This window comes from Motacilla alba, chromosome Z (genome assembly GCF_015832195.1).
Source record: "Motacilla alba alba isolate MOTALB_02 chromosome Z, Motacilla_alba_V1.0_pri, whole genome shotgun sequence".
Lineage (NCBI taxonomy): Eukaryota > Metazoa > Chordata > Aves > Passeriformes > Motacillidae > Motacilla > Motacilla alba.
The window spans coordinates 19170368-19195279 of record NC_052046.1 but is presented as its reverse complement, the minus strand read 5'-3'; the positions used below and the strand labels follow the sequence as shown (position 1 = coordinate 19195279).

General features: G+C 36.7%; 1 protein-coding gene across 3 annotated transcripts in view; it reads left to right on the top strand.

Annotated features, from left to right (window-relative positions):
- Positions 1 to 23799, top strand: part of ERCC8 (ERCC excision repair 8, CSA ubiquitin ligase complex subunit) — a 30471-nt gene extending 6672 nt beyond the window's left edge. For all 3 annotated transcript variants that reach the window (XM_038125857.1, XM_038125858.1, XM_038125859.1), the window contains 9 exons: positions 3926 to 4049; positions 5502 to 5583; positions 6257 to 6325; positions 8816 to 8882; positions 10273 to 10376; positions 12301 to 12425; positions 14847 to 15044; positions 21673 to 21759; positions 23434 to 23799. In XM_038125857.1, coding sequence (XP_037981785.1) covers positions 3926 to 4049; positions 5502 to 5583; positions 6257 to 6325; positions 8816 to 8882; positions 10273 to 10376; positions 12301 to 12425; positions 14847 to 15044; positions 21673 to 21759; positions 23434 to 23502 — 925 coding nt within the window. In that variant the 3' untranslated portion in view covers positions 23503 to 23799. The remainder of the gene's footprint in view (positions 1 to 3925; positions 4050 to 5501; positions 5584 to 6256; positions 6326 to 8815; positions 8883 to 10272; positions 10377 to 12300; positions 12426 to 14846; positions 15045 to 21672; positions 21760 to 23433) is intronic.
- Positions 23800 to 24912: the final 1113 nt, after the last annotated feature.

Here is a 24912-nt window from a genome sequence, read left to right as displayed (position 1 = left end):
AGAGTTGGACTTGATCATCCTTGTATCTGCCTTCCAGCTGAGAATATTCTGTGATTCTGAACTTTGGGATGGAGGTCTGTGCTAGTATTACAGTTAGATAATAATGAGCCAAGTTCATCCAAGGAGAGTGATTTCACCACAGTTGCTGGTTCAACAGGAAGACATCTTCTCCTGTCTCCCTTGGGGGACAGGTGAAATGTGGTTTATGAGATACAAAGTACCCCTCCCTGCAGAGATTTCAACAGTGCCTGGCCTTGGTGTCTTGGCTCCGCCCCCCATTTCATCCCCCTTAGCAGGTGCTTGAGGTTGTAGGCTGTTTGTAGTGGGAATCATTGTGGAATAGCTTTCAGTCATGCTCACCGCATTCCATCCCGAAGAAGCAACTGCACTTTACCCTATAATTCCTGTATCATTATAACTTCTGTTGGGATGTGAATATAGCTTCTCAGTTTCCTCCCATTTTACCCCCAGCCGTCTTTCCACATAATCCACCCATGACTAGTCACTCAAACTTCACAATATCCATTTGAGATATTGTGAATTTGAGAATGTTTCACACTTTTATACAGTGCAGATTTCACACTTTTATACAGTGCAGATCTAATACATTTCTAGTGTGTGGTTATCTGGTATTAGTGAGGGTAGCCAGTAGGCTAATTGTTTCATAATTATCCAAATCTTAACACACAATATGATTAATAGGACAAAGAGCAGAAGAGTTACCATCAACAATGTGACAACAGGGTGAAGCACTCTATTGAGAATTCTGGTAGCTTTTAGTGACCATCCAAAAAGGGTGTCCCATCACTTTATTCACATAATCCATCATATGATTTGTTTCTTCCACGTCATGATGGACAGTAAACCAAGGCTGTTGTCCATTTTTTTGTGTTTGTTTTCAACAAGCAGATCAGGTCTTCATGCTGTAACAATTTCTTTAGCAGCATGAGGTTCATACTAATGGGAGTAGGCTGCAGTCTTGAATCAGAGTATATTTAGATTCTAATATTTTAATAGGATGCAATAGGAGCTGAATAACTTAAATTACATTTCATAATGTTGGCAAAGTTATAGCACAAATATGAAAGTGATTACTTGTGTCTACAGTAATGTTGTCCACAAATACAAAATCACAAGAGGGTCTCATAAAAGCTTATCCTTTACCAATATACACGGTTTCCACGTTTTCATTAGGATGAATCTCAAAATGAGAAATATTGTGCTCAGTGTCACAACAAATGCCTTGGGTTTTGATGTTGTTACGTTCACAAATGTATCCTTGTTGCCCTCATGGCATCAGTAGTCTTCAATTTATTTCCATCTTTTCAGGCCCATGTTCTATATTCCAGAGGATGAGTTCTGTTGTGGTTTAATCCTAATGCAATGACTTGTTATATGTCACATAGTGAAGCATTGTGTATTGTTAACACAAAAGCTGTGGCTGTGATGCTGATGGGATCATAGGTAAAATTTACTAAGTACCAGCAGAACTGGAATTCGTTTGAAATTCAGTGGTATTATCCTCAGTTGTATTATTCGGTTGTAAATTTCCTCTCGAATTTCAATGAATAATGGTTTCTTCAATTTCCCTTGTGATTGTAGCTGTCATCAGTGCATCCATAGTTGAGCTTGCATACAAGTAAGCACTAAAGAAACATTGGTTTGGACTATGCTAAGCGCATCTGTGATCAATTGCTGGTCTTTGTCATTAACACCCTCCCACTGAAGTAATACATCCATTTGAAACCATTGATTAGTTCAAAAAGCCAAAAGGGAAATCATAGAGGATGTTTCAGTTTATTTAAGTCGCTATTTATTGTGATTAGTTTTGTTCCTTAATAAGTCAGAGTCTTGCCATTTAGAACTCCCCATTCTTTTCCCAGGATACCAGTCACATCCTTCCTGGTTTGCCTAGAGGAAGTGAGGGTTTGTTTATGCAGCCATGCTGTCCATCATGCGTAAGAGGTTTTCAGGAGCAGTGAGTGAACTGATTGGATTTTGGAAACATTATTCTGCATCAACAGTTCAACTTATTTGAGAGACTGTGTTCAGTTAAATAACATTTACTGTTGCTCTGTATTCTTGACTAAGAAGGAACCAGTGTTATAAGTGTGAGGAGATAGTTTGATAGACAGCTGAAGCTGAGTTGTTAAAAATGGCACTTCAGAACTTTTGAATTGAAGGCCCTTGTTCAGTCAAGAGTTTGGGTCTGTTCAAAGACAAATCATAAGTGTTGGATGGGATATTTTAAAGGTATGCCAACACTCATGTTTAGAAAGGCAAGTATGTATGGTTTTCTCCCTTCAGCATAATTCACTACACTTTGACATAGTTTACAACAGTGTGTAAGACTGTTGTCATGCATTTAGTTATTTTGAATTCAGCATCCTATTGAGATGTCTCCTTTAATTCCCTTCAGAGGTGAAAGATCCCTTTGTGATGATCCACTCCTGCCTTTAAAAGGTAGTGTTATGCAGTGCTGCTGTAGACAAATTTAGGCCAGGCATAGGTACACTGAGAACGTTCATACTCTTCTATACATGGCAGTACTGAAGATCTTCATCTCTGTTTGCATAATGATACCCCTGCAATACTTACTGCTTGTGGAGGCCAGGACATTTGATAGAACAATGCAAAGATAAGAGCTGAAGTAATGAAATCTCATGGAGCCTTTTCTAGCTGCAGTTTTGTCATAAGTCCTGCATTTATCTGGGATGGAGTTAATTTTCATTGTCATAGTTTTTATAGTAGTACGTTTTGGACTTGTAACCAGTCTTGATAGCACACTGATGTTTTAGTGAGTGCTGAACAGTGCTTGGTAGTGTCAAGACATTCACCGTTCCTCACTGCCCCTTCAGGGGGTGGACGGTAGGCTATGAGGAAACAGCTGGAACACCTGACCCATGTTGACCAGAGACATACTGATATTCCATACTGTAAAATGTCATGTGCAGCTGTCTAAGCCTATGGTAAGGGGTTACTTTTGCATCACTTCAGTGGTTGGGGGTTTGATTTGTTTGTTTGTTTGTTTTCCCTGGGTTCACAGGATTTGTTTTGATTTGTTCCCTTTCACTTACTAAAATGTATTTATCTCAATTCACAACTTTTCACACCGTCACCATTTGTATGCTCTCCCTCATCCCATTGCAGAGGGTAGAGCAAGCAAACAGCTGGTCTTGGGCCTCTGAAGCTGGATCCATGTGCATCCAGCTCAGATATGAGTCGTCTACCAGGTATTTGAATGGCATACATTATTCAGAGCCTGGTCAGTTGAGTCTGTATCCTGGAGCTGTCAAGATTGGCTCTGCTGTCTGTTCTTTCTGCCACAATTAATTATTAATTATATTACAGTCTTTAAATATCCACAGCTCAGTTGAAATTTTCCTATTGTTCTTCCTCTTTGATTTCTGAATGCAAATATAAATGACTCTCAGTAACTTAACTGACTGCTCTCTGGTGATTTTGTCAGACAGGAATTGCCAGTAACTATGTAGCTGTAATTATTTGTTAATACTAATGATTTTTTTGAACTGTATGTGTGATTGTATTTTTCAGTGGATCCATTTCTAAGAAGCCTAAATGGTTTGTAGTGTTAAGCCATCACATTTAACATAAGATTTGTAAACATGCAACTTAAATATTTCAAGAGACAGTTTTTATACTTTTTTTACACTTTTATGAGTATCTTGAGAAATGCTACCATATTTTGAAAAGGTAATGATCTGTCATTTCTTGAAATGAAGACTCTTCAAAGTTATGAGTATTAGTTGAGTGAAAATCAAGCCAACAAAAATACAGTTCTTCTTGAAAACCTCAGGACAAATTAAGAAAAATGTTTATATTTTCAACTTGTTATCAAATACCAAGACAACTACAAGATGGTTATCAAAACTCTAACCAGTTGGAATATTTTCCTTCCTTTTAGGAGTCATCCTGATGTACATAAATTCAGTGTGGAGACAGTCCAGTGGTATCCTCATGACACTGGCATGTTTACATCGAGCTCATTTGATAAAACCTTGAAAATATGGGATACAAACACTTTACAAGTAAGAGAGTTTCTACAGATTGCAGCCTTCTTTGTGTACATTATTTATTGTGTATCTGAAGTTCCCACAGAGGTGAACAGGACTATGCGTCCTGAAGATGAAAACCAGCCACCTGTTAGAACTGTGGGTGCAGCAGCAGGGTGGTGTGGTCTTGGCATTTGTTGAATTTTTGCTGGGTAAACTTGTCCAGCAAGGTCTAGTCTGCAGTTCATTATTGGGGATTGTTGAGTCTATTGGCAGTGGCTATTTATTTTTAATAACCAGCATCTAGTAACCAGTACTTTTGAAGGACTGGTTGTCTTGGCATACAGGATTCAGGTCGAGAATTCTGCTATTGTAAGCACTATAAACACCATTTCTAAAAATCAGTAGAGAATGAGAGAAACCATTAAAACCACGCTAACCAATGTAACTGACATTAATAAGGTAAACAGATTATTTAGGAATTTATGTTGCTTTGATTCAGAAATCCTGGCATCTTGTGTTGAACTGTGAATTCATGGCTGTGGTTTGTCCTGTTCCCTATGAACATTTACATTGGTTCATAGTATCATTGATATGTAAATGTCCAGAGGGACCCGGAATTTACATTGGTACTATTTGACTGCTATTTCAGACATGACAAAGTAATTATTTTGGAACAAAATTTTAGCTTTTTTTTTTTGGTTTGGTTTTCTTTCATGGTTTGTTTGGGTTTTTTTATAGATATAAAGCTATGTTTGCAGTTGCTAAATCTTCTCATAAAAATTAAGTTTCCAGGTAGTTGAATAGTTTTGTGACCATCTCTTGAAAGACACAGTGTACACATGAAAGTTATTGAATGACCTGTTCTGCCACTAAATGGTGTTTTTGAAAGTACAGGCAATTCAGTTTTAAGAGATTTTTCATATAGAATATTTTAGACTGAGACAACAAAAGCAGTTTACCTGGAAGCAATTGTACTTACTAAAGTAAATATTAAAGTTTAATAAAGTAAATATGTTCCATTAGTTTTAAAGTCATGAAGCAGATAATAGTTTTATATGAAACTGTTTTATTCTTTCAGGAATTGAAAATAGTGTGTGATATTTGTGAATGAAAAGGGTCTTTAAACTTAGTCTGAAGTGCCTTCTTCCTGTTAACTTTATTTCCGTATTAAAACCCTTTTGTTTCCTTACTAGCTGTATTAATTTTTGGTAACTGTAGTCATTTCCATTCATGCTTCTCATTTGTCAGTTTTCATGATCTGTCTTTTGGGTCATCTCTGAGCTTTGGCACTGTCCTGCTGTTGGAAACAGGCTTACTCTGTGATGTTTGTGTTATCTGGCTTCTAACCAGGAGAGTTGTCATTACTATGTAAATAATAATACTTGTATTAGTCTTATTTGTAGCTGTTACTTGAAAAATAATGGTGAGCATCTATGTTCTGCTAATATACTTGCATTGTAATAAATTTAATATTTTTATTGTCAGCCTGCGGATGTATTTCATTTTGAGGGAACAGTCTATAGCCATCACATGTCTCCAGTTGCTACAAAGCATTGTTTAATAGCAGGTATGTATCTGTTTTTAAGAACCATATATATATATAGAGATAGCTAGCTAGATAGATAGATAAGGTTTATAATAATAAGCAAGTAATGTCTCACTTGGGTTTTTTCCCTTACTCTGTCTTATTTTTACATGAATCAAGTCTTGATAAGATGTAAGTTTACTAGTACTGTAAAATACTGTCCATTAGTTGGAAGATGTCAATGAGAGTATCATGTTTGTTCTTCTGAAATCAATCAGTTCATCCTTACTGATAAAATTCTTAGCTGTAATTAGATTCTTTCATTATATAAATTATCATTTAAAGGTTATTAGATCAAAATATAGTAAATTTTGTAAATAGATCTGTGTATTGCTTACATGTACGCAATTTAACTATGTTTAGCAAAAAAATATTTGAGGAGATATTTTTAAATTTCCCAGGTATGATCCTGTTTACTTCCAGTTTCTAAATTTTGTTTGTTACATGGTAAATTTGTTTAGACTAAAAATGAAAATCTATTATTAGAGGCATTAAGCATGAAGCATCATGTTAATAGAAGCATTGCTCTGACTGAATGAGCAGTTATACAGCTAGCATTTTTCTTCTATTTTTTTTGTCATTGCTAAGATTTTTTTGTTGTTGTTCTTTCAGATGCTGGGGTTTTTTTTAGCTGTCTTTGTTTCTCTTGTTACAGTTGGTACCAAAAGCCCCAAAGTACAGCTCTGTGACTTGAAGTCTGGATCCAGCTCTCACATTCTGACGGGTACTTTTTAGTCTGAAACATAAATGTTAAACAATAACTACTTTGAGTAAAAACAAGTCCTGTAAAGAAATACTGTATACAATGTATTCTTTGTCAGTAACATGACTAATTTATTTGTAGCCAGTTGTGAAAGTTACACAGTGGTGAGAGGTTCTTCTGGGCGTTTTTCTAGAGCTAATGAATTGCAGAATACAAACATTAATCAATGAGCAGTTACTACCGATGTTTGGGCATTTTCATGGTCTAATCAATACTGATTACTATTTTTTACATGGTTAAATATAGTCATTGGTTTGGGGGGGGTTATTGAGTCAACAAGTGGTGTTTTACTTGGTCTTTACAAAAGAAGACCGAGTAAAACAAGAGAAACTCCCCACCACCCCCCAGAAAAGAAATCCCCAGAAAAGAAACCAAAACAAAAAGAAAATTTCACTGCTTTTAAGAAAGTATCCCATAGAGATGTTTGAATGGATTTGTTTAGAAGTTTCTGATTTCTGTAGAACAAGCTTTCTGTAGAAGGATATTACCAAATCGTTTCCATTTTCCTAGTTCAGTTAAATGCAAGGTTTTATTGTTCTATAATCCATTACTTTTGTCACTTAATGAGAATTTGCCTTTGGTGGCCCTTTTCTAATGTGTACTTCTGAAGTGAGAGTATATATACATATGCTCAAGAGAAGGCAATCATGAAGCAAATCTTTGTGCTTCAACTGTAGAGAAACATTCCCTCAGACATAGCAATGTGCAAATGCAGCTTTATTTCTTCACTGGCCAGCTAAGTCTCAAAGGAGCCTGGGTGATATTTTTGTGATGCAGAGCTTAAGCTGTTAAATTTCTATGAACTGAATTGGCTACAACAAACATCTCATGTTCTGTTCCTAGAGCCAAGAGCTCCAGACAGGGCAGTGACAATACCAGTTCTCTAAAGATCCTGTTTGGTTTCATCTGGGCTTCTTAATTTTGACACAAGAGTTAATGTTTTCCAGGCACAAGCTCCATTCTGTCTTTGTACACAGCCTGTAACAGCCTGTTACCTCAAGTGCAATATTGGAGGAAGAAGTGGAAAGAGAATATGTTGTTGATTAGGGATAGTCTAGTAATTCTTTGCAGAACTGAAGCAATCAGTAGTGTCTTGACCATATGTATGAATATTTTCGCATAGGCTAACTCTAGCAGCTGATATAGAGGTATATGCATGGCTTAGTTTAATTATGGATCCAAATAAACCTGTCTGCTCTGAGCTTTCTAAGTGTATCCTGTAGTACCTGTATCTTGAAGGTTTTTCCTATTATCCTGGTCATTACAGTGATTTGATTAATTCATGTAATGGGAAAGCACCTACTAGAAGATGCACCAGGATCAAGGTGGTTCACACCACCTCTAAACTGCGTTAGCAAAAATGTATGTTATGATTTAGTTTATTTTTCAGCAATATGTTTCTGTCATGGTGTGAAGCATGATTGCAGTCTTTCCATTGAGGACATCTTATCCTTCCCATTGTCTGTACTTATTTAACATAACTTGCCAAGTTTTAAAGTCTGGGTATGTGTGTGTATAAGAAAACAAAACCAAAAAATACATACCTTGATATATATATACAAAAAGACCTTTCAGATCATTGAGTCCAGCTCTTAACTCAGTATTGCCAAATCCACCACTGAATTATGTCTCTAAGTGGCACATCTGTACATCTTTTGCATGTCCCCATGGGTAATGGCTCAACCACTGCCCTGGGCAACCTGTTCCTGCCAGAATTTTATTTGGAAAGTATGGGAATTTTTCCTAACAGCCAATCAAAACCTCCATTGGTGCAACTTGAGGCCACTTCGTCTCCTGTTGTATGTTACTTGGGAGACTGACCCCCACCTGGCTACAGCTTTTTTCAGGTGGTTTTCAAGAGCAGTAAGGTCCCCTCAAATCTCCTTTTCTCTAGACTGAAAACCCCCAGCTCCCTCAGCTTTCCTTGCAGGACCTGTGTTCAACATCCTTCACTACCTTCATTGATACTTCAGTAGTTAAGGGAAAAAATATCGCAAATTCAGGACAAAACTCTTAGAGGATAAAATGAGTAAAGTTTTAATTGTAAGTATGTAAGGTCGATATAGTTTAAATTTAACATTATTAAAGGATTTGAAGAAAAATAAATGGAAAGTTCCTTCTGTGTGTGAAAATACCAGTGCTGTACAAAAAGCTGTGACTGAGCTGTAATGTGTTTTGCATAGTTAAAACCATCTTTATTATCAAAAGTTATACACATGTAATACTATGTGTATCGCTTTCTGCGCACTGCAATCCCACTCAAGGAAGAAGAAGAAAGAGAAATAACTTCTGTTCCAAAATAATATAGTTTCACAAAATTTACATTGATGTTACAATTCAAATTATTATTCTGGCTTGGTTAATCCTATACAACTGAATATTTGCTTTTACTTTCAGTTATTTACACAAAATGGAGTGTAAAAAAAATAAGCTTTTTCATGTAATTCTTAGGTCACAGACAAGAAGTGTTGGCAGTGTCTTGGTCCCCACGTCATGAATATGTTTTGGCAACAGGAAGGTAAGGATGTTGCTGAACTGTTAAATGCACTGGAATATTGGTCAGTAAAAATTTTATAAATTCTTTAGGCAGACTTACTTCAATTCAAATGCATTTCCAGAGTTAATTTTCTTCGTTGACTTTTACCTGTTCACAATTTTATAGCTTTTCCCTAAAAACAAAACCTGAAGAGCTGTCAACAAGTCATGTTTATTTTATAGCAAGTTTAAACAGAGTTTTGAAATAGTAACTCTTAACTACTGGTGTAGGAAGATGTTAGAATATTAAGAATATACTCACTTACGTTTATTAGTGTGTGAATTTCCAATCCATGTTATAATAAAGTAAAACATGATTAGCTCAAATTATCATTCTAGTAATCACACTTACTTGTGCCAAAAAGAATAACTTGGGTAACTTAGCTAATGCAACTTTCCAAGTGACAGTAATTCAGTGAATGTGGATCGTATGTTGATATTCCTGGGCTTTTTTTGTTTTCTGTCTGGATGTTTTTAATGTAAAAATTCTCTTAGCTATTCTATAACTTTCATGTATGCTAGCTTTTGATTATAGCATGACATTTCTCTTCTCACTTTTTAGATGCTGTGGTTTTTTTTTTTCTTTTGCAGGGAAGAACAGCTATTTCATAAGTTTAGTGGAATGGCTGTTTTATAAGTTCAGTGAAGTCACCAGATTTGCAAACCTTTGGTTTCTGAAGTCTGGCTTCTGAAAGACTTATCAAAGCTGGAAAATGTTTTAACAGTGTGTTGTTTAGGGATTGCTTTGTTTGTTTGTTTGCTTGTTTGTGGGTCTTTTGTTGTTGTTCATCTTGTAGCAGATGAAAGATTGTTTGCTTGTAGACAGCTTCTGTACCAGTCATACAATAGATCTGTGATTAAAAAAGCCCAAATTCTCAGACTATTATTACAGACAATGCTGGAGTCTGTAGCTACAGTTTAGGCAACAGAAGAATTAACAAGTTTATTCTCAGTCTGTGTGTGTGTGTGTGTGTGTGTGTGTGTGTGTGTGGGTGTGTGTGTATGTGTATATATGCAAGGGTGTTACATTGTAATCAAAGAGATAAGTGTATTGTGTTACAGGTGTGATTCACTTTTAGGTCCTGATAATGTACCAGGTTATTAATACATGTAAATGAAAGTTTGAAGTTATTAACCTGAGGTTATTAATCTGAGGTTATTAATCTGAAGTTATTAATACATGTAAATGAAAGTCTGAAGTCTGCCTTAAAATATTTTTAATGGAATTTTGTTGACTTGAGTGTCATCCCCACATGATGACTGGTTCAGAATAGTTGCTGGACCAAGGTGAATGCCAGGTGTGTTGACCAAAGACAGCTCCTGAACCATAGCACACTCAATTTCCGTAATTTTAGCAAATCTGTTTTTCTTAGTGCTGATGGGAGAGTAAAATTATGGGATGTGAGGAGAGCTTCTGGATGTCTGAGTACACTTGATCAGTACAATGGAGAAAAGTCCAAATCATCTTCTGAGGCAGGTAATACAAAATATAACTGGTGGTAATTCATATGTAACTAAAGTCGTTCTTATATTTAATGAATGTTTTGAATACTAAGACCAGCAAGGGGAGTAGTGATAATCCAGTTGTTACTTAGTATGTAACAGAGGCCATTCAGCTTTGTTCAGTTATTTCTGTTATAGGGTCAGTGTTTGTTGTTTGGGACCTTGTTTGGAGAGATTGCCTAAACAATAGCCGTGTATCTATTCTAAATGGCTTTCCTCTAAAAAGGAAAATTCTGGGATTTTTTTTTGTGATGAAAGAATTCATTTATGCTGTGGATTAGCCTTTATGTAAATACAAAATTGATTGAAATTTAAAAAATTATTGAGCGTGTTATGAATGAAATTGCCAATCTAATTTTATCAATAATTTGCAAGAGCCAAATTATGATATAAAAGCAAAGTACAAAATTTATTTCGCGCAAATTTGACAGAATTTCGGTAAGCCACGGATCGGACAGAGTCTAGCCCGGGAATAGACCCTGGTGACATGATGAGCAACTCCAAGCACTGGCAGCTTCGGAGTGGGGCGGCACACCTAGGTCTCCTTCCACTCAGGTTTTTATCCTATTTTTCTTGCCGCGGGCTAGGAAGTCCATTGTCCTTTTCATAATCAAACAGGTTCCAAAGGTTTCTCTGGTCCAGTAGAATGCTATCTGATGGAAGATGGTCCTGTCCTCATGTCTTCGGGAATAATTCATCGGCTTCTGGTCTTGTGCTAGACAGGACTAAGCTTAACAATACACACAGTCCCATCCCGAGAGAGATATCCTTGTTATCACCCTGAATACCCGATACTCAGTCCTTACTGGAAATCTCTTTTACAAACCAAGGGATTCTGAATAGTGTGTGTTCTCCCCCCCCCCCCCCCCCCCCCCCCCACCCACCCCACCCCCCCGCCCCCCCCCCCCCCCCCCCCCGCCCCCGTCAGGAGTATCCAGATGTGCTGCTGATGGCATAATTCCCTGCATAGCTGAAACCTGGAAACCAAGGGTTCCCGCTGTGTTTCACATGTAAATGTGGTCTATTGGTGTGGTATGTGTGTTAGTTCCTCACTGCTGCTGCTGACTGCTTTCCTGGCTTTTTCCTTGAGAACATGTCCAGACATAACCCTTGTGTCACCGACTTACTTAATATCTATCTACCTTACCATTTTATACTATCTTGAATCTATTTCTCTATTTTAATAAATATGAATTTTGACATCCATTCATAACAAGCGGAAAATTTTCTAAAGAAAGCTAGTACTTGGTCAAAAAAGAAGACCTATTATTTAATGAAAACCAAAATTTAATGTAACTCCAAAGATAACTAGTGCCATTTCATACATTCCTTTGAAAAACATGTTGACTTGGTCGATCACAACATCTCTCTTTTCAATTTTATTTTCGTCAGACATGTTCAAGATGATTTTTTGGTTATCTAATATCAATTGTATAGCCTAGGGTATTTAATTTATTGAAATGTATATGAACTAAACCAATAGCAGGTAATAATTATTTTCTAATAAAATCTTTAAAAAGCAGTTCATGCTTCTACCTAAAAGGTATCTCTAAATTAGGTACTGCAGTATTGTTCAGAGAGGCCTTATCCTGACTGCTTCAGAGCTGGCCAAAAGCCACAGCGTGTTGTTGAGGATGTTGTCCAAATGCCTCTGGAACACTGTCGGGCTGGGACATCAACAACTGGATGATAGATTGAACAGAGCTGGCCCTTGAACTGCACCCCAAGAAGCACTGCTAGTGCCTGTTAGCAGGCCAGATTTTTATTTTAAAAAATGAATTTTTTTAACTGAATGTTATCATTCAAACAGCACTTCCAGTGCTCCACATTGAAGGAACAATGTATACAAAGTAGTAACTTTTCTTTAGAGACCTGAGACAGCTCTTTTTCCCCGGCAGCAAACACTGCTCACAATGGGAGAGTTAATGGCTTATGCTATACTAGTGATGGACTTCACCTGCTAACCATTGGTACAGATGATCGGATGCGACTCTGGAATAGCTCCACTGGAGAAAACACCTTAGTAAGTTTTCAAGGAACTTCAGATGCTTTTTTACTTTCTTTTAATTTTAAGAGGTTTATAATTTTTGCAGTAGAGCTTGGATTTCATTTTTGTAAAGTATGTAGCTGTTCAATTTCATCACTAGAATATTTGGCGAACATTTTTTTCTTCCAAATTTTTTTTCTTCTACTTATTGTAAAGAAAAAGATTATGAAGACGCCTAATCTACTTAAAGATTGAATATGGTAACTCTAGGTTCATGAACTTGAGAGTGTAGATATAAACATTTCATACAGTAATGAAAACTTGAATAAGCAGTGATTGTTGGTGGAAAGTTTTGGGTTTTTTTAAACTATTAGTTGCCAATGTATCCCTAGAGCAGTTTGCCATACCTGAGAGTTTCACTGGCTGCCTGGCTTTCTTGCAAATCTCTGTTTTTGTGGAATCTCTCCTGTGGAGTTGCATGACAGTATTAAAAATATCTATTCTTCATCCAGATTTGTGTTGGAATCATACAGCACAAGGAATGAGGGGTGGGAAATGTGTTAAGCCTCTACTGATATTGCAGTCTTTTCAGTAGCTTTCAGATTTTTTTTTTTTGTGCTGAAGGTTCTTGCTTTATTTGTCTGTTCAGTAAAGAAAATAGTTTTCTTTGTTTATTTTGAAAGAAGAACAAACTAGGTAAGTCAGTATCCATGGAATTTTAGTCAGCTGTAATTATGGTCTGTCATTTCTATCAAGAAAGAAAGAAATGTTGCTATATCTCAGAAATCTTTAATTCTGCTGCTTAGTTTCAGAACAGAGCAAAAATAATTCCATATAGATATTTAAATGAAAAGACTTCTTTCCATCCTACCCATATTTGCCAGCTTGTTCTCAGCATCTCATACACAAACATCTTCCTGTCTTCAAATCACCACCACCAAAGTAAATAATGCAGTTTGTTCACTCTCCTATTACCAGCTGGATCACTGTTTATTTGGTTTTTCAGTGCCTGTTAGTTCATTGACTTGTTTCATAGGCTATGTTACAGTTTTCTAATCTGGTGTGGAATAGCTTGACCCTACTTTGCTTTTTAAAGTTCAGAGTTGTATTGTCCATAGTACTGTATTTTCACACACTGCCCAGATGTATTGCTTTAAATAATTTTAAGGCATCACAAAGAAATAAATGCATGTACAAGTGTTACAAGTTTACTCCATAGTCCTTTTATTTCCCTGACTAGCCCATCCTTTTGACCTAATTTTTTTTTCTATATCTTTCAAAAGGTATAGAAACTAAGCTATACATATGATTTTCTTTTAAGAGTATCCCTGTTGTGTACAATATTAGCAAAGCTCTCTGTGTTAATCTTAAATCTCCCCACCTAAAACTAAAGGCCTAGAATTAAGAAAGAAGACAATTCCCGTTGTGAAATCTTTTGACTATAAGCTAAGAAATTTGCGAAGGTCATCATGTCAATATTCTAACACTGCATTTTCTTCATGAAAGAATAGTCCAAATTGTAATGCTTTAATTAAATTTGTTTAGAGGAAGGCTATACTGTTTCCATTAATACATTTCTCTATCTCTTCATAAATATACTTTTGATGTCTTATAGGGCCTAATTAGACTGATATAGCCGACTGGAATATTTCCAACCATGTTTAGAAACTTCACTTTCAATCTTTTATGAGATTTGTATCTGTGTAAAACTTGTCAAGTGCTTGAAACTCTATAAAACTGTAGCTTGAGACATTAGTACAGGTGTTAATAAGGTGCTTTTATACTATCTTAATTTGCAAGACTTCCCTTACACCTCAGCACTAAGGTCTTAGAAATTTTTCCTATCAAAGCTGCCCTGGGAGAAAACAGTCCAGTACTTTTTTGTTGAACTTGTAAATAATTTCATTGTCTCATACCTTTTGTTACTAATATTGTTGCTCTTACTGTTTGATTTTTTATTGCTATTTACAGTAAATTGTTCTTATCTCAATCCATGATCTCTGCCTTTTGTGCTTTGAATCTGAGGCAGGAGAGCGAGTGTACTGAATTGCAAATACCATTCCTAAACCACAACAGGTGGTAATTCCTGAACCATGTCTAATTTCAGTGAGGGTTTAGGTGCTTGATGCAGATCTGGCATGCAAGAGCCTAGACTTTGCAAATCCTATTTTGTAGTGTGGAGTTGCTAATTTTTAGGTCTTCCTTCCTTCCACCACTTCCTTCCTTCTGCCACTTCCTTCTCTTAAAATTGATATTAAGAAGAGTAAACTTTATTGAACATAAAATTAATTCTCTTGATAGACATCTGTACTTTGAAATATCAAGAGATATATTAACATAACCCAAAATTAATTTTATTGAGTATTAAACATGAAGTAAAATTGACCTTTTAATAGAATTTCCTGGAGTTTTACTTAATAGCTGACTATGTAATCTATGTGATGTTTCATTTTGCAGGTGAACTATGGGAAAGTCTGTAATGAAAGTAGGAAAGGACTCAAGTTTGCCATCTCTTGTGGCTGTAATCCAGAGTTTGCCTTTGTTCCATATGGAAGTACCATTGCTGTTTATACAGTTTTCACAGGAGAACTGATAACTATGCTTAGAGGGCATTATAGTGCTGTCAACTGCTGTGTATTTCAACCTCATTATCAGGTAAGTAAAATACAAGCAGTATTCCAGACAAGCAGGAATATTTATGCAGATTGACATACCATTTTCACTATAAAAGCATTCACTTTTCAGGGATATGCTTTAATCAAAGATCATAAGAAGGAGTACTGTGGCTTACGTGTCATCCAGGAAAAGTTTAGTCCAGTTTTTGGGATGACATTTTCTGGATTAGGTTCCTTCCACTGCTTATTTTGTCTCTTCTCTTTTGTCATATGTAACTTCTCAATATACCTTTAGTAATTTTTTGGCTTGTGTAATCATTAATAAAGCATATGTGTGAAGGCTTTTGTTTTCTGTAAAGCTGAAGAGAAGTTGTCTTTCTCAGAAATATCTGAGACTAATCACATTAAGTAGGAATGTGAAGTGCATTAGTGAGAAGGTTCTCATTTACTTTGCTAAGGGGATCTTGCTCAAATGCCTGTAGTTACACTTTGGATAAAGTGCTGACAACATTGTGAGATTCAGAGAACATTTCAACTGAGAAATATCATAGCATTACAGGGACTCATGGTACGGACAGATTTTATTTTTTCTTCTTCTCTGCCTTTTTTTCCTTTCTTATACCCCTCTGGTATATTTTTCTCTTGCATTAAAGGAGTTAAAGATGACAAAAGTTAATTTGTAATGAGATACTTTAGAACAGATTGTTCATATGGCAGGTATTGTTCCAAGAGCAGAATGGATGATAGTATGGATTTTCAGGCCATAACATAGTTGCCCTCCTGTATTAAGGATTGTACTTCATGTCCCAGCTCTGCCTTCCTTACCTTCTGTTTCTGAGTATCAGGCAGAAATATCTGAGGCAGAAGGGGTGTGTAGATAACCTTTTCATGACCTCTCATACAATGCATCATAGAAGTGACTCTGGAAGCTTCTGCTTTGTGTCCAGTAGCTTTGATTGAATCACTGAGACTGTATAACTGAGACAGACTTCACTGAAAATTATGGACACATTATGGACACACAGTAGACCTCAAGCTAATAAGCCTTGCTAGATCTGGAAGGCAGTTCTGATATGAGTACCAGTAAGATACATGGACTGCAGTATTAGCATTGTGGCTAAAGCACATCTTTTCCAGAATGTTCTTGAAAAGCTTTTTGTCTTTTCAAGAAGAGCTTCCCAACCAAACTTCTATTGTGTTCATATAAAATTATCTTTGGTAAACTGAAGAGGTGAGGCTGATTAGGTCTCTCTGTAAAACATGTTTTACTTGTTTTACATGTGGTGTCTCTACCTTGACATTTAAGATCCCTAGTAAAGGATCACTCGTGTGTGCATATGCACACAAGAACTACATCAGTCACTGTATCTAGAAGTTTGTGATGTCAACAACTTCATTTACTTATCTGATGTGACTCCTGATTCTCTTTCAGAAGCACCCTTTTCCAGAGTTCAGTTCTATACTGTAGAAGTGTGACTGGATTTTCTTTTTTTGTAAATGCTGTGCTTTTGCTTGTATTAAAGTTAGTCTGAGAAAAAACATTGCTATATGTCATGGTTTGGCACTGGCTTAATACCAGGCACCCACAAGAGTTGTTTGCTTACCCTCTCCTGCTACAGTTGGGCAGAGGAGAGAGAAAAAAAGAATTAATGAAGGGCTCATAAGTTGAGGTAAGGATTGGAAGAAAAACAGTCTAAGGGCAAAACAGGTTCAAATTTAAAGGTATAAAGTAAATTTATTATTAACAGAGTCATAGGAGGATAATGAGAAGTAAAATAAGCCTTTAAAACACCTTTTTTCCCCTCACCCCCTCCCTCCTTCCCACTGACAGTGCAGAGAGGCAGGGCTTGGGGTTTTGGTCAGTTCATCACTGGAGATCATCTTCTGTTCACTCAGGATGAGGAGGCTTTTCTCTGCCCTGCCGTGAGGTCCCTCCCACAGGCAAACAGTCCTCCCAAAAACTGGTGTGGTGTGAGTCACTCATCCACAGGGTGCAGTCCTCTAAGGATAGGCTGCTCTGCTTTGGAAGCAAGGGCCCTCTGTCTCTGGAAGCAAGGGCTCTTTCTTCTTGGACTGGTCTCCCACTAGATCACAGCTTTTTCTGGCATCTACCCACTCCAGCATGAGCATTTTTCCCTCAGGCTGCAAGTGTATCTCTGTATCCCCTGTGGACTTCATGCATTACAGGGGGACAGCCTGTTTCACCATGGTCCTCACCATGGCTTGCAGAGGAATCTTGGCTCTGACATCTGAAGCACCTCTTCCCCCTCCTTCTCCACTGACCTTGGTGCTGCCATGTTCTTTTCTCTCATGTTCTCACCTCCTCCTCTTCTCTATCTAGAAGAAAAACTGCTGCTGGTAGGTACCATTGCCAACAAGTTCCACTAATTCAAAGATTCCTGCGGGATCCCGCAGCGCCGAGAAGTTGATCCCATCTTGGTTGCGTGCTGAGGAGTCATCCGCCACGTTTTTGCCATCAGCCATGTGGCCATGCCACCGCCATGTGAACAGTGGTGGCTGCCACGGCGGGTTTGCCATCAGCCATGTGGCCGTGCCACCGCCATGTGAACAGTGGTGGCTGCCGCGATGGGTTTGCCATCAGCCATGTGGCCGTGCCACCGCCATGTGAACAGTGGTGGCTGCCGCATGGGTTTGCCATCAGCCATGTGGCCGTGCCACCGCCATGTGAACAGTGGTGGCTGCTGCGGCGCTGGCACTGTCTAACACCTCACCTCCTGGGGGGGTGCCGGGAAGGGGAAGCCGATGCTGCCCCTGCCCTCTGTGCCCACAGCATGGCTGGCTAGGGGCAGGGCCAGGCAAGGGGAAGCCACAGGGCGCACCAGAGTGGTAGCATCCATGGTGCCTCACCACCCCAGAGGAAAAAAAGCATGCATGCTATTTTGAGTTTCTTCTTAAATGTCATCACAGAGGCATTACCAGCCTTTCTAATTGGGCCAGCAGCATGTCCATCTTCATAGCCATCAGAGATTGGCTCTGTTGGACGTGGTTGAAGCTTCTAGCTGTTTCTCCCAGAAGCTACCCCTGCGGCCCTCCCCCGCTACCAATAAACCAGGCCATGCCAAATCCACACACCCTAATCAGGATGGCAACACCAAAGGTAGTGCTACTGTTATTTTCACTGTGTTCACACATGTATTTCCAAGTATCTTATCCTATCTTGACACAGTTAAGTGCATTCATCAGTCTTCATGTAATTCCAGTAGAAATTACATTTTTGCCAGTAAAATTTCTTTCCTGAGAATGTAATACTGTTTGTAAAATTTATAGTCACGTCTTCTATTTTACTCTCTCAAGCATTATTAAATCAACATGCTGCAAATTTATTCACAACTGTACATTTGTATTTTGTTACTAGTTTTAAGTAAAATCACTTTTGCTTAACAAAACATGCTCTATTGCAAATTCTGTTGAGTGATATTTATATATCTATATTTTAACTCTACAGCAACTTAATCATTTAATAATCTTTTCCATTGCCATGTTTAGGATTAAAAAATGTCAGTTCATTCTTGTCTGTATTATTCTGCTTTTTTTTTTTTTTTTTTCTTTCTGAATGGCATATCAACTCACTTTCAGCTTTGGAATTTTTAAATACATATCAAAACATAATTAAGCAAGCTGGAAGTTCTCCTTGATGGTTCTGCTAAGTCTCTTTGATGGAAGCTATGTACACAGTGGTGAAATGTGTAGCAGTGGCTTTGTAACTATTTTATTTGTTAGCACTTAATTGGACTTCAATACCCTGTGTTCATGAGAAACAAGAGCTACATCTTTTCTGTAGTTTTGGCCATTTCCATCCAGTATTCTCTGTTGTTATTAAGTTTTCTTCATATTAACAGTCTTATAAACTTTTCCTGCTGTCTTTAACCCTGGTGACTGATTTGTGTCCTGCCCATCCTCAAACCTGGTTCTTAGATTTTTCTCATTATTTTTTACTGTGTTCAGAATTCCTTATTAGTATTGATTGCTGTCAGTGCTCACGTTCTTTCTTTTCATATAACTGTATTTCAATTGCTATCTTTGTTTCAACTTATAGCTAGAATAGGCTCTAAGAAGAAACTTAAACTTTGCACCAATTATGTATTTGAGATGAGAAGTGTCTTATGTTTGCTTGGAACCATATAATCAAATGTTATCACTGATAACCAAGCAGCTAGCTATTTGAAATTCAATTATACTAGTCTTTATCTGTTCTTATCCAAATTAATTAGCATGTTTGTGTGAAATACCTTTTATGTTTGAGGTGCAGTACGGCGCTGTCTCCAGAGAATGGTATGAGCTTTAGTTAATGTGTATATATATGCCTTCTCTGATCCTAGGAACAGAACCATATCCACTATATTATCATTTGCCTGTTCTTACATAAATATCTCTGTAAAGTTAATACGATGTTAGACTGCTTGAGCAATAAGAACTGCAAAATTTGGCCCTTTAATAAGAAGCATTCATTTAATAGGAGGTCAGTAATTTCAAGGGTGGTGTGGAAGAGAAAATCTTTGTTGTGCAATATCTTAGATGATGTTTACAGTTGGATCTAACATACTAGATACCAGTGTGCCATATTATCTGCTTAGAATGATTTAAGTAAACAAACAAGACCTATGTTTCCCTTTCAGAAAAAGTAATTGCATAAATCATCATGTATGAATAATATTTCATAAAATAGTAGGTATGCAACAGGAAGCAATTTTTATTTAAATGATATTGCTGCTCATACTGTTCAAGAAATGCTAGTGACATCTGCAAAGGTATTTGGCAAATCCAGTAGTAGGCTGTTACAAAAAGTTAACTGGAAGTTAAATTAGGTTTTATTTGCAGTCTTTCTATATATTGTACCATAAACATGTATAGAGCATGTCTGTAGTGCAATATATGTGTCTGTCTTGTATTATAACATAATTCTACATAGAGGTCACTAGCTCTCCTTTTGACTGACTTATGGTGTGAGTCACCAGTTCAGGTAGTAATAATTAATTGTAAGTATTGCTTAATGCAGTTGATATTAGCTGAAGATCTCGCCATACCAGGATCAGAAAGTGAGACAAGTGGTAAGAAGGATTAAAATGGAAGTATGCAGATGTCACTATGACATTGCTGATAAGGAGATATTTTGGCATAAAAAGATCTTTTAAAGTTCTTAGTGGTATTCTATAATCTATCAAAGACAGAAGGCCCAAGTAGAGTACTGCTGACAGAGTAAAGTAGAATTTGACCTATACTTTGATGTACCATATCTTCTTTTAAGTAAGGTAAGTAGGATGATTATGTCTCTTAAAATTGTAAACTCTAATCTTGAATGTTTTTTATGCAGGAGCAACTTCATGCATAGTACCAGCTTTTGAAAAGTATGGCAGCTCACTTGAGTAAGATTACTCACATAAGTGTTTATAGGAATTGAGCATTAAGTTTCTGCACCAAATGTCAATATAATTCATTCAGTTCTACTTAGATATAAGTTATATAGGAAACTTCCTGCAAAGACAGACCTGTGATAATATATTGAGCTTACATTGAATCAACATACTCATAATGTGCACATATGCAGAGAATTGCTAGTTTAAGTGTAAAAACCAGCATACTTAAAGCAAGGCTTTCATACTTGATACTGTCAGCCTGAATAGCACAAAAAACCCATATGTCTCACTAAGGCAGTTTAAATACATGACAATACTCAGATGTTGTCAGACATCATATATAATAGGCAGGAATATAATTGAGTATTGAAGGCATATGAGAATATCTTCATACCTGTTAATTTAAGTAGCACGTCAGAAAAAGCAAGTGTTATATGTGTAAAATTTACTGCAAAGATGGTGTTAGTATTTCTCACCAGCAAAATTTTCTCATCTTAGAATGACAGAGAAGTCTGCATTTCCTTTAGTACAGAGCTACAGTACTGTTCTTTAATACAGAACAGTAAGAAAATTAGGATATATTTGACTTACAGCTATTTGAGGTAAGGACTGTTGGTTTCCAGTATTGCAGGGCACCCTGTGCAATGGGATCTAAGTACTTAGTCATTACCATAATAACCAATAAGAGTTATTTATATTAAAAGTAATGAATTAGTCTTTCTGATCTATGCCTTCCCAAGAGGGTACAAGCCTTATACAGTACTCTATTTTTTCTTTTCCTTCCTTAGGCATACTGAAACTACATTTGCTTAATACTTTGTTGTTCCATACATATTCTCTTTTCTGATGTGTATTACTAGATTCTTGATTCTTCTGAGTTTATTCCTGGTTTTTAATTATAAAAAACATTTGTCTTTTTTTTTTTGTTTGTGTGGTTTTTTCAGGTTTTTTTACTTGTCCATAAACAATCTCTTAAGATGCCTAACTGTTAAAATAGGTGTCTTTTCAGGAGATTAGAGAGAGGGAAGAAGAAAAATGTATTTAAGCAACACAGTTCATTTCAATGTGGTTTTGCTGTTTTGGTGAGCAATCTGGGAAAAATACAAAAACATACTAATTTTGTTTTGGCATATAATTTAAAGATTATAATCCAGATTTTTAATATAAATTAGAAATCTATTATTAGCCTTTTTTTTTAAATAATATTCTCTACCTTTTTTTCTGCCCAGTATGGTATCTATGTCACTATTCAGTAGATTTGTTTGAAAGTAACTTCTGCTTGTTTTTTTACAGGAACTTTATAGTGGTAGCAAAGACTGCAATATCCTTGCATGGATACCAGCTCCACGAGAGCCAGTTCCTGATGATATTTCTGAAAAGGTAGTGAATTTTTGAGTTTGAACTGTACTTTTTTATGGCTGTTGTACTTGGGGAGGTTGTTTGGAAAGTGAATATGAAGTATGTGATTCACCACCAACATTTTTAACAATTTTTAATTAAGAGGAGAATCACGTATTATTTTTGTGCAGTCTTGATTCTTGTAGGGTTTTGAGAAGCCTTTTTTTTTTGTAGTGTAGTCAAATCTTTTGCAGGGTGCTAGCTTCCTACTTAGTTAAGAGTAGCTCATGTCATTTGACTGTGGGTCTTTCAGATTCTGCTTCTTTAATTTCTGAACTGCTTTCTGCAGTTTGCCGTGTTTTGGAATTGTAGAGGTGCTAGATTGTATTTTAAATTGTTTAAGAATGTACTGCATATCAAGCAGTAAGATTAGGGATACCATGCTTCATACGCAAATATTTTTGATGGGAAAATCAAAGGCCCAAGGCAAGACATCCAGGGTGATTGCAGGGAAGATCATATGTAAAATTGTTTTCTAGTAGAGTACTTTCCCTATCTCGGACAAGAAATACTTCAATGAACAGCCTGAGTGCCAAAAAGTCTATATTTTAAGGAACTGAAACCATTCACAGGATCAGAGTCTGGCAAACTGTACAAATGTTGAAAAATGAGGGTGTATTAATGTTTTGGCCCATAGCATGTGAAAATTCCAGTTTTTAAAATTTCGGCATCATTCCATTTTGGATGGAGAAAGTATAAGATGCATAAAATTGTTGTAACATTTGCTTTTTGTAAGTTTTTGTATTTCAAAACTATCCTGCACTTAAGCAGAGAAGAAAAATATAGTTCCAAAGGTTTGATACCCTAAACCCAAATTGTGTTGACCTGAAATTAATATTTTTGCCATGAAAATTTTGATGTGAAGAAATTGGATTTTTCTTAGTCTGAAAAACAAAAACCCACAGCAACAACATTATTTACTTAGCTCTGATTACAACTGCTCGTTTAAATTTGACACAGTGGCAGTATGTAATATATGTCATTGTTTTGAAATCTGTTAAGCTACAGCTGCTGCTTGCAAATGCAGTAGATGATCCCTTGTAGATGAGATTTCTCTGTAAGAAGCTGTTTTGCTGTCCACAGGCCATTAATTCATGTTTCCTCTCAGGTGCTAGAATAGGCATTTGAGTGCTTTTATGACCAGAATCTGAACCCAGAATAGAAGTAAACAAGAAAAATAATTTACCCTAAGTCACTGTGATTCAGTGCACTGCATAGCTACACAAACCCTTTAGTTGGACCCTAGTGGAGCTGAGGTGAGAAATATTTCTTGGATGTGGATAGAGGCCAGGGCTGCTTCCTGAAACTGCAATGCTAAGTTATGATGGGCCGAGGATATTGTGATCTAAATAAAAGCAGTGGCACACAATAAACACAGTTACAATATTTGTTGCATTTTGTACCAAATATTTGTAATACTTCCAGTCAGTCCTCCAGATATTTTATGCTGAAATTAAATACAGTTGTTTCTTTTCATAATTTGTCATGTCTCAAATCAGCAGAATGTCTAAAAAAGTAGTTTAAATAATCCAGCACTTATGAGAGATAGAATAGTTTGTCTACATGTAGTCATTTAAAAAGTGCATTTAGCTTTGCCCTTATTTGATTGTAGTATCTTTAATTAAGCAAAGCACTGAGAATTTTTATTTTCCCTAGTCTCTGCCTCAACAACATGTAAATCCAGCATATGAAGACGCATGGAGCAGCAGTGATGATGAAGGCTGAATTTAAATTATGAGCTGATACAAAATTGACATTCAGGCACTGCATTCCCAGACTTTTACAGAATTGGACATTGTTGAATTTATCACAACTGGATTTTAGGTACAGTTCTGTAGGAGCAAGGTCTTTCAGAAATAAGTTTCCACTGTTCTTTGTGTTTCTTTGTCACTGTAAAGTTTAATCCAAAGGATTACTTTTTCATACTTGCTGACTTTTGTACTTACACATTGGTATACTTTATTCAGTGTTGAGCAGTCGATAAAGAAAAAATAAAAACCCTTGGGACCAGTCAAAATTTCATTGCTTCTGTTATTTTTACTACATGAGGAGATAACTCATTAATTTCCAAGACACATGATACAGAGGATTTTCCATGAAAGAGGGGTAGCTTAGAGCTACTTCCAGCTTACTTTTCTCAATGTCTTGAAGGAGCAGATTGTATCCATTTTCAAGTGCTTATGTGCTGTGGTAGTCAACAGATGTTTGTGCCTGTTTTCTTGCATTTTCAATCTTGCATGTTTTTCCATAAATGCAGTATTTACTTCAGAAAGAGGTATAGCGGGGATCCTCTATTCAAGTATTTATATGGTGACCCTGTCATCATTAGATGAATCTGCCCCATCTGAATCTGCCCCAGAAAGATAAGAATAGAAACTAGTTTAGAGTTTTTGTTGCTCCTGTTAGCAGATTTTTAAGATCAGCCTTCTATGTATGAATTACACATCTTTAGCAAACATGAAGGATTCCTGGACCGAAACAGGGTTGAGGTACAGTACAAGGCAGAGAATAGATCACATTCCAAGTTAAAAATATTGAATGTAATTCTTCCAAGCTGTTTTCGTCTAAAACATTTTGTGGTCCTAATGCCTGCTCTGTTTTGAAAGGGAGGAGTTTTTGTGGGGTTATTGTTTCATCTCAGTCACTAGTTTGTGTTTCAGACGTAAGGTAGTCTCTGTCACTAAAGAATGTTTTCAGATTCTTTAAAGCATCACCAGCAAAAGTATCAGTAAAAACAGGTCCAGTATAAAAGCGACAGCAGGACAAGGTTCGTTGGAAAGGTTTGCTCTTCAGGGCACACTGAGGAAAAACAAACAAAAACCCAGACTCAAACAATCCAGTCCAAAATAAACCAAAAGCTATGCCAAATAACTTAAAACAGAAGTTAAGTGATTTAGCAACGGATTCATATAGGATTTCCTATACCACAACAGTAACTTACTTACAGACCTAACTTAAAAATCTAAAGCGCTTAGAGAATCTAGAAGAGCAGCATTTCTTCTGCACTTGGTACAGAATATGCACTTGCATGCACACAGTCACAAAGAGCCTGTACAAGGTGAAAAATTCCCCTCAAAGTAGTGAAAGACCTACTTCAGATGCCTTTGTGAAGGATGGAGCCTCAAGGAGTCGAGG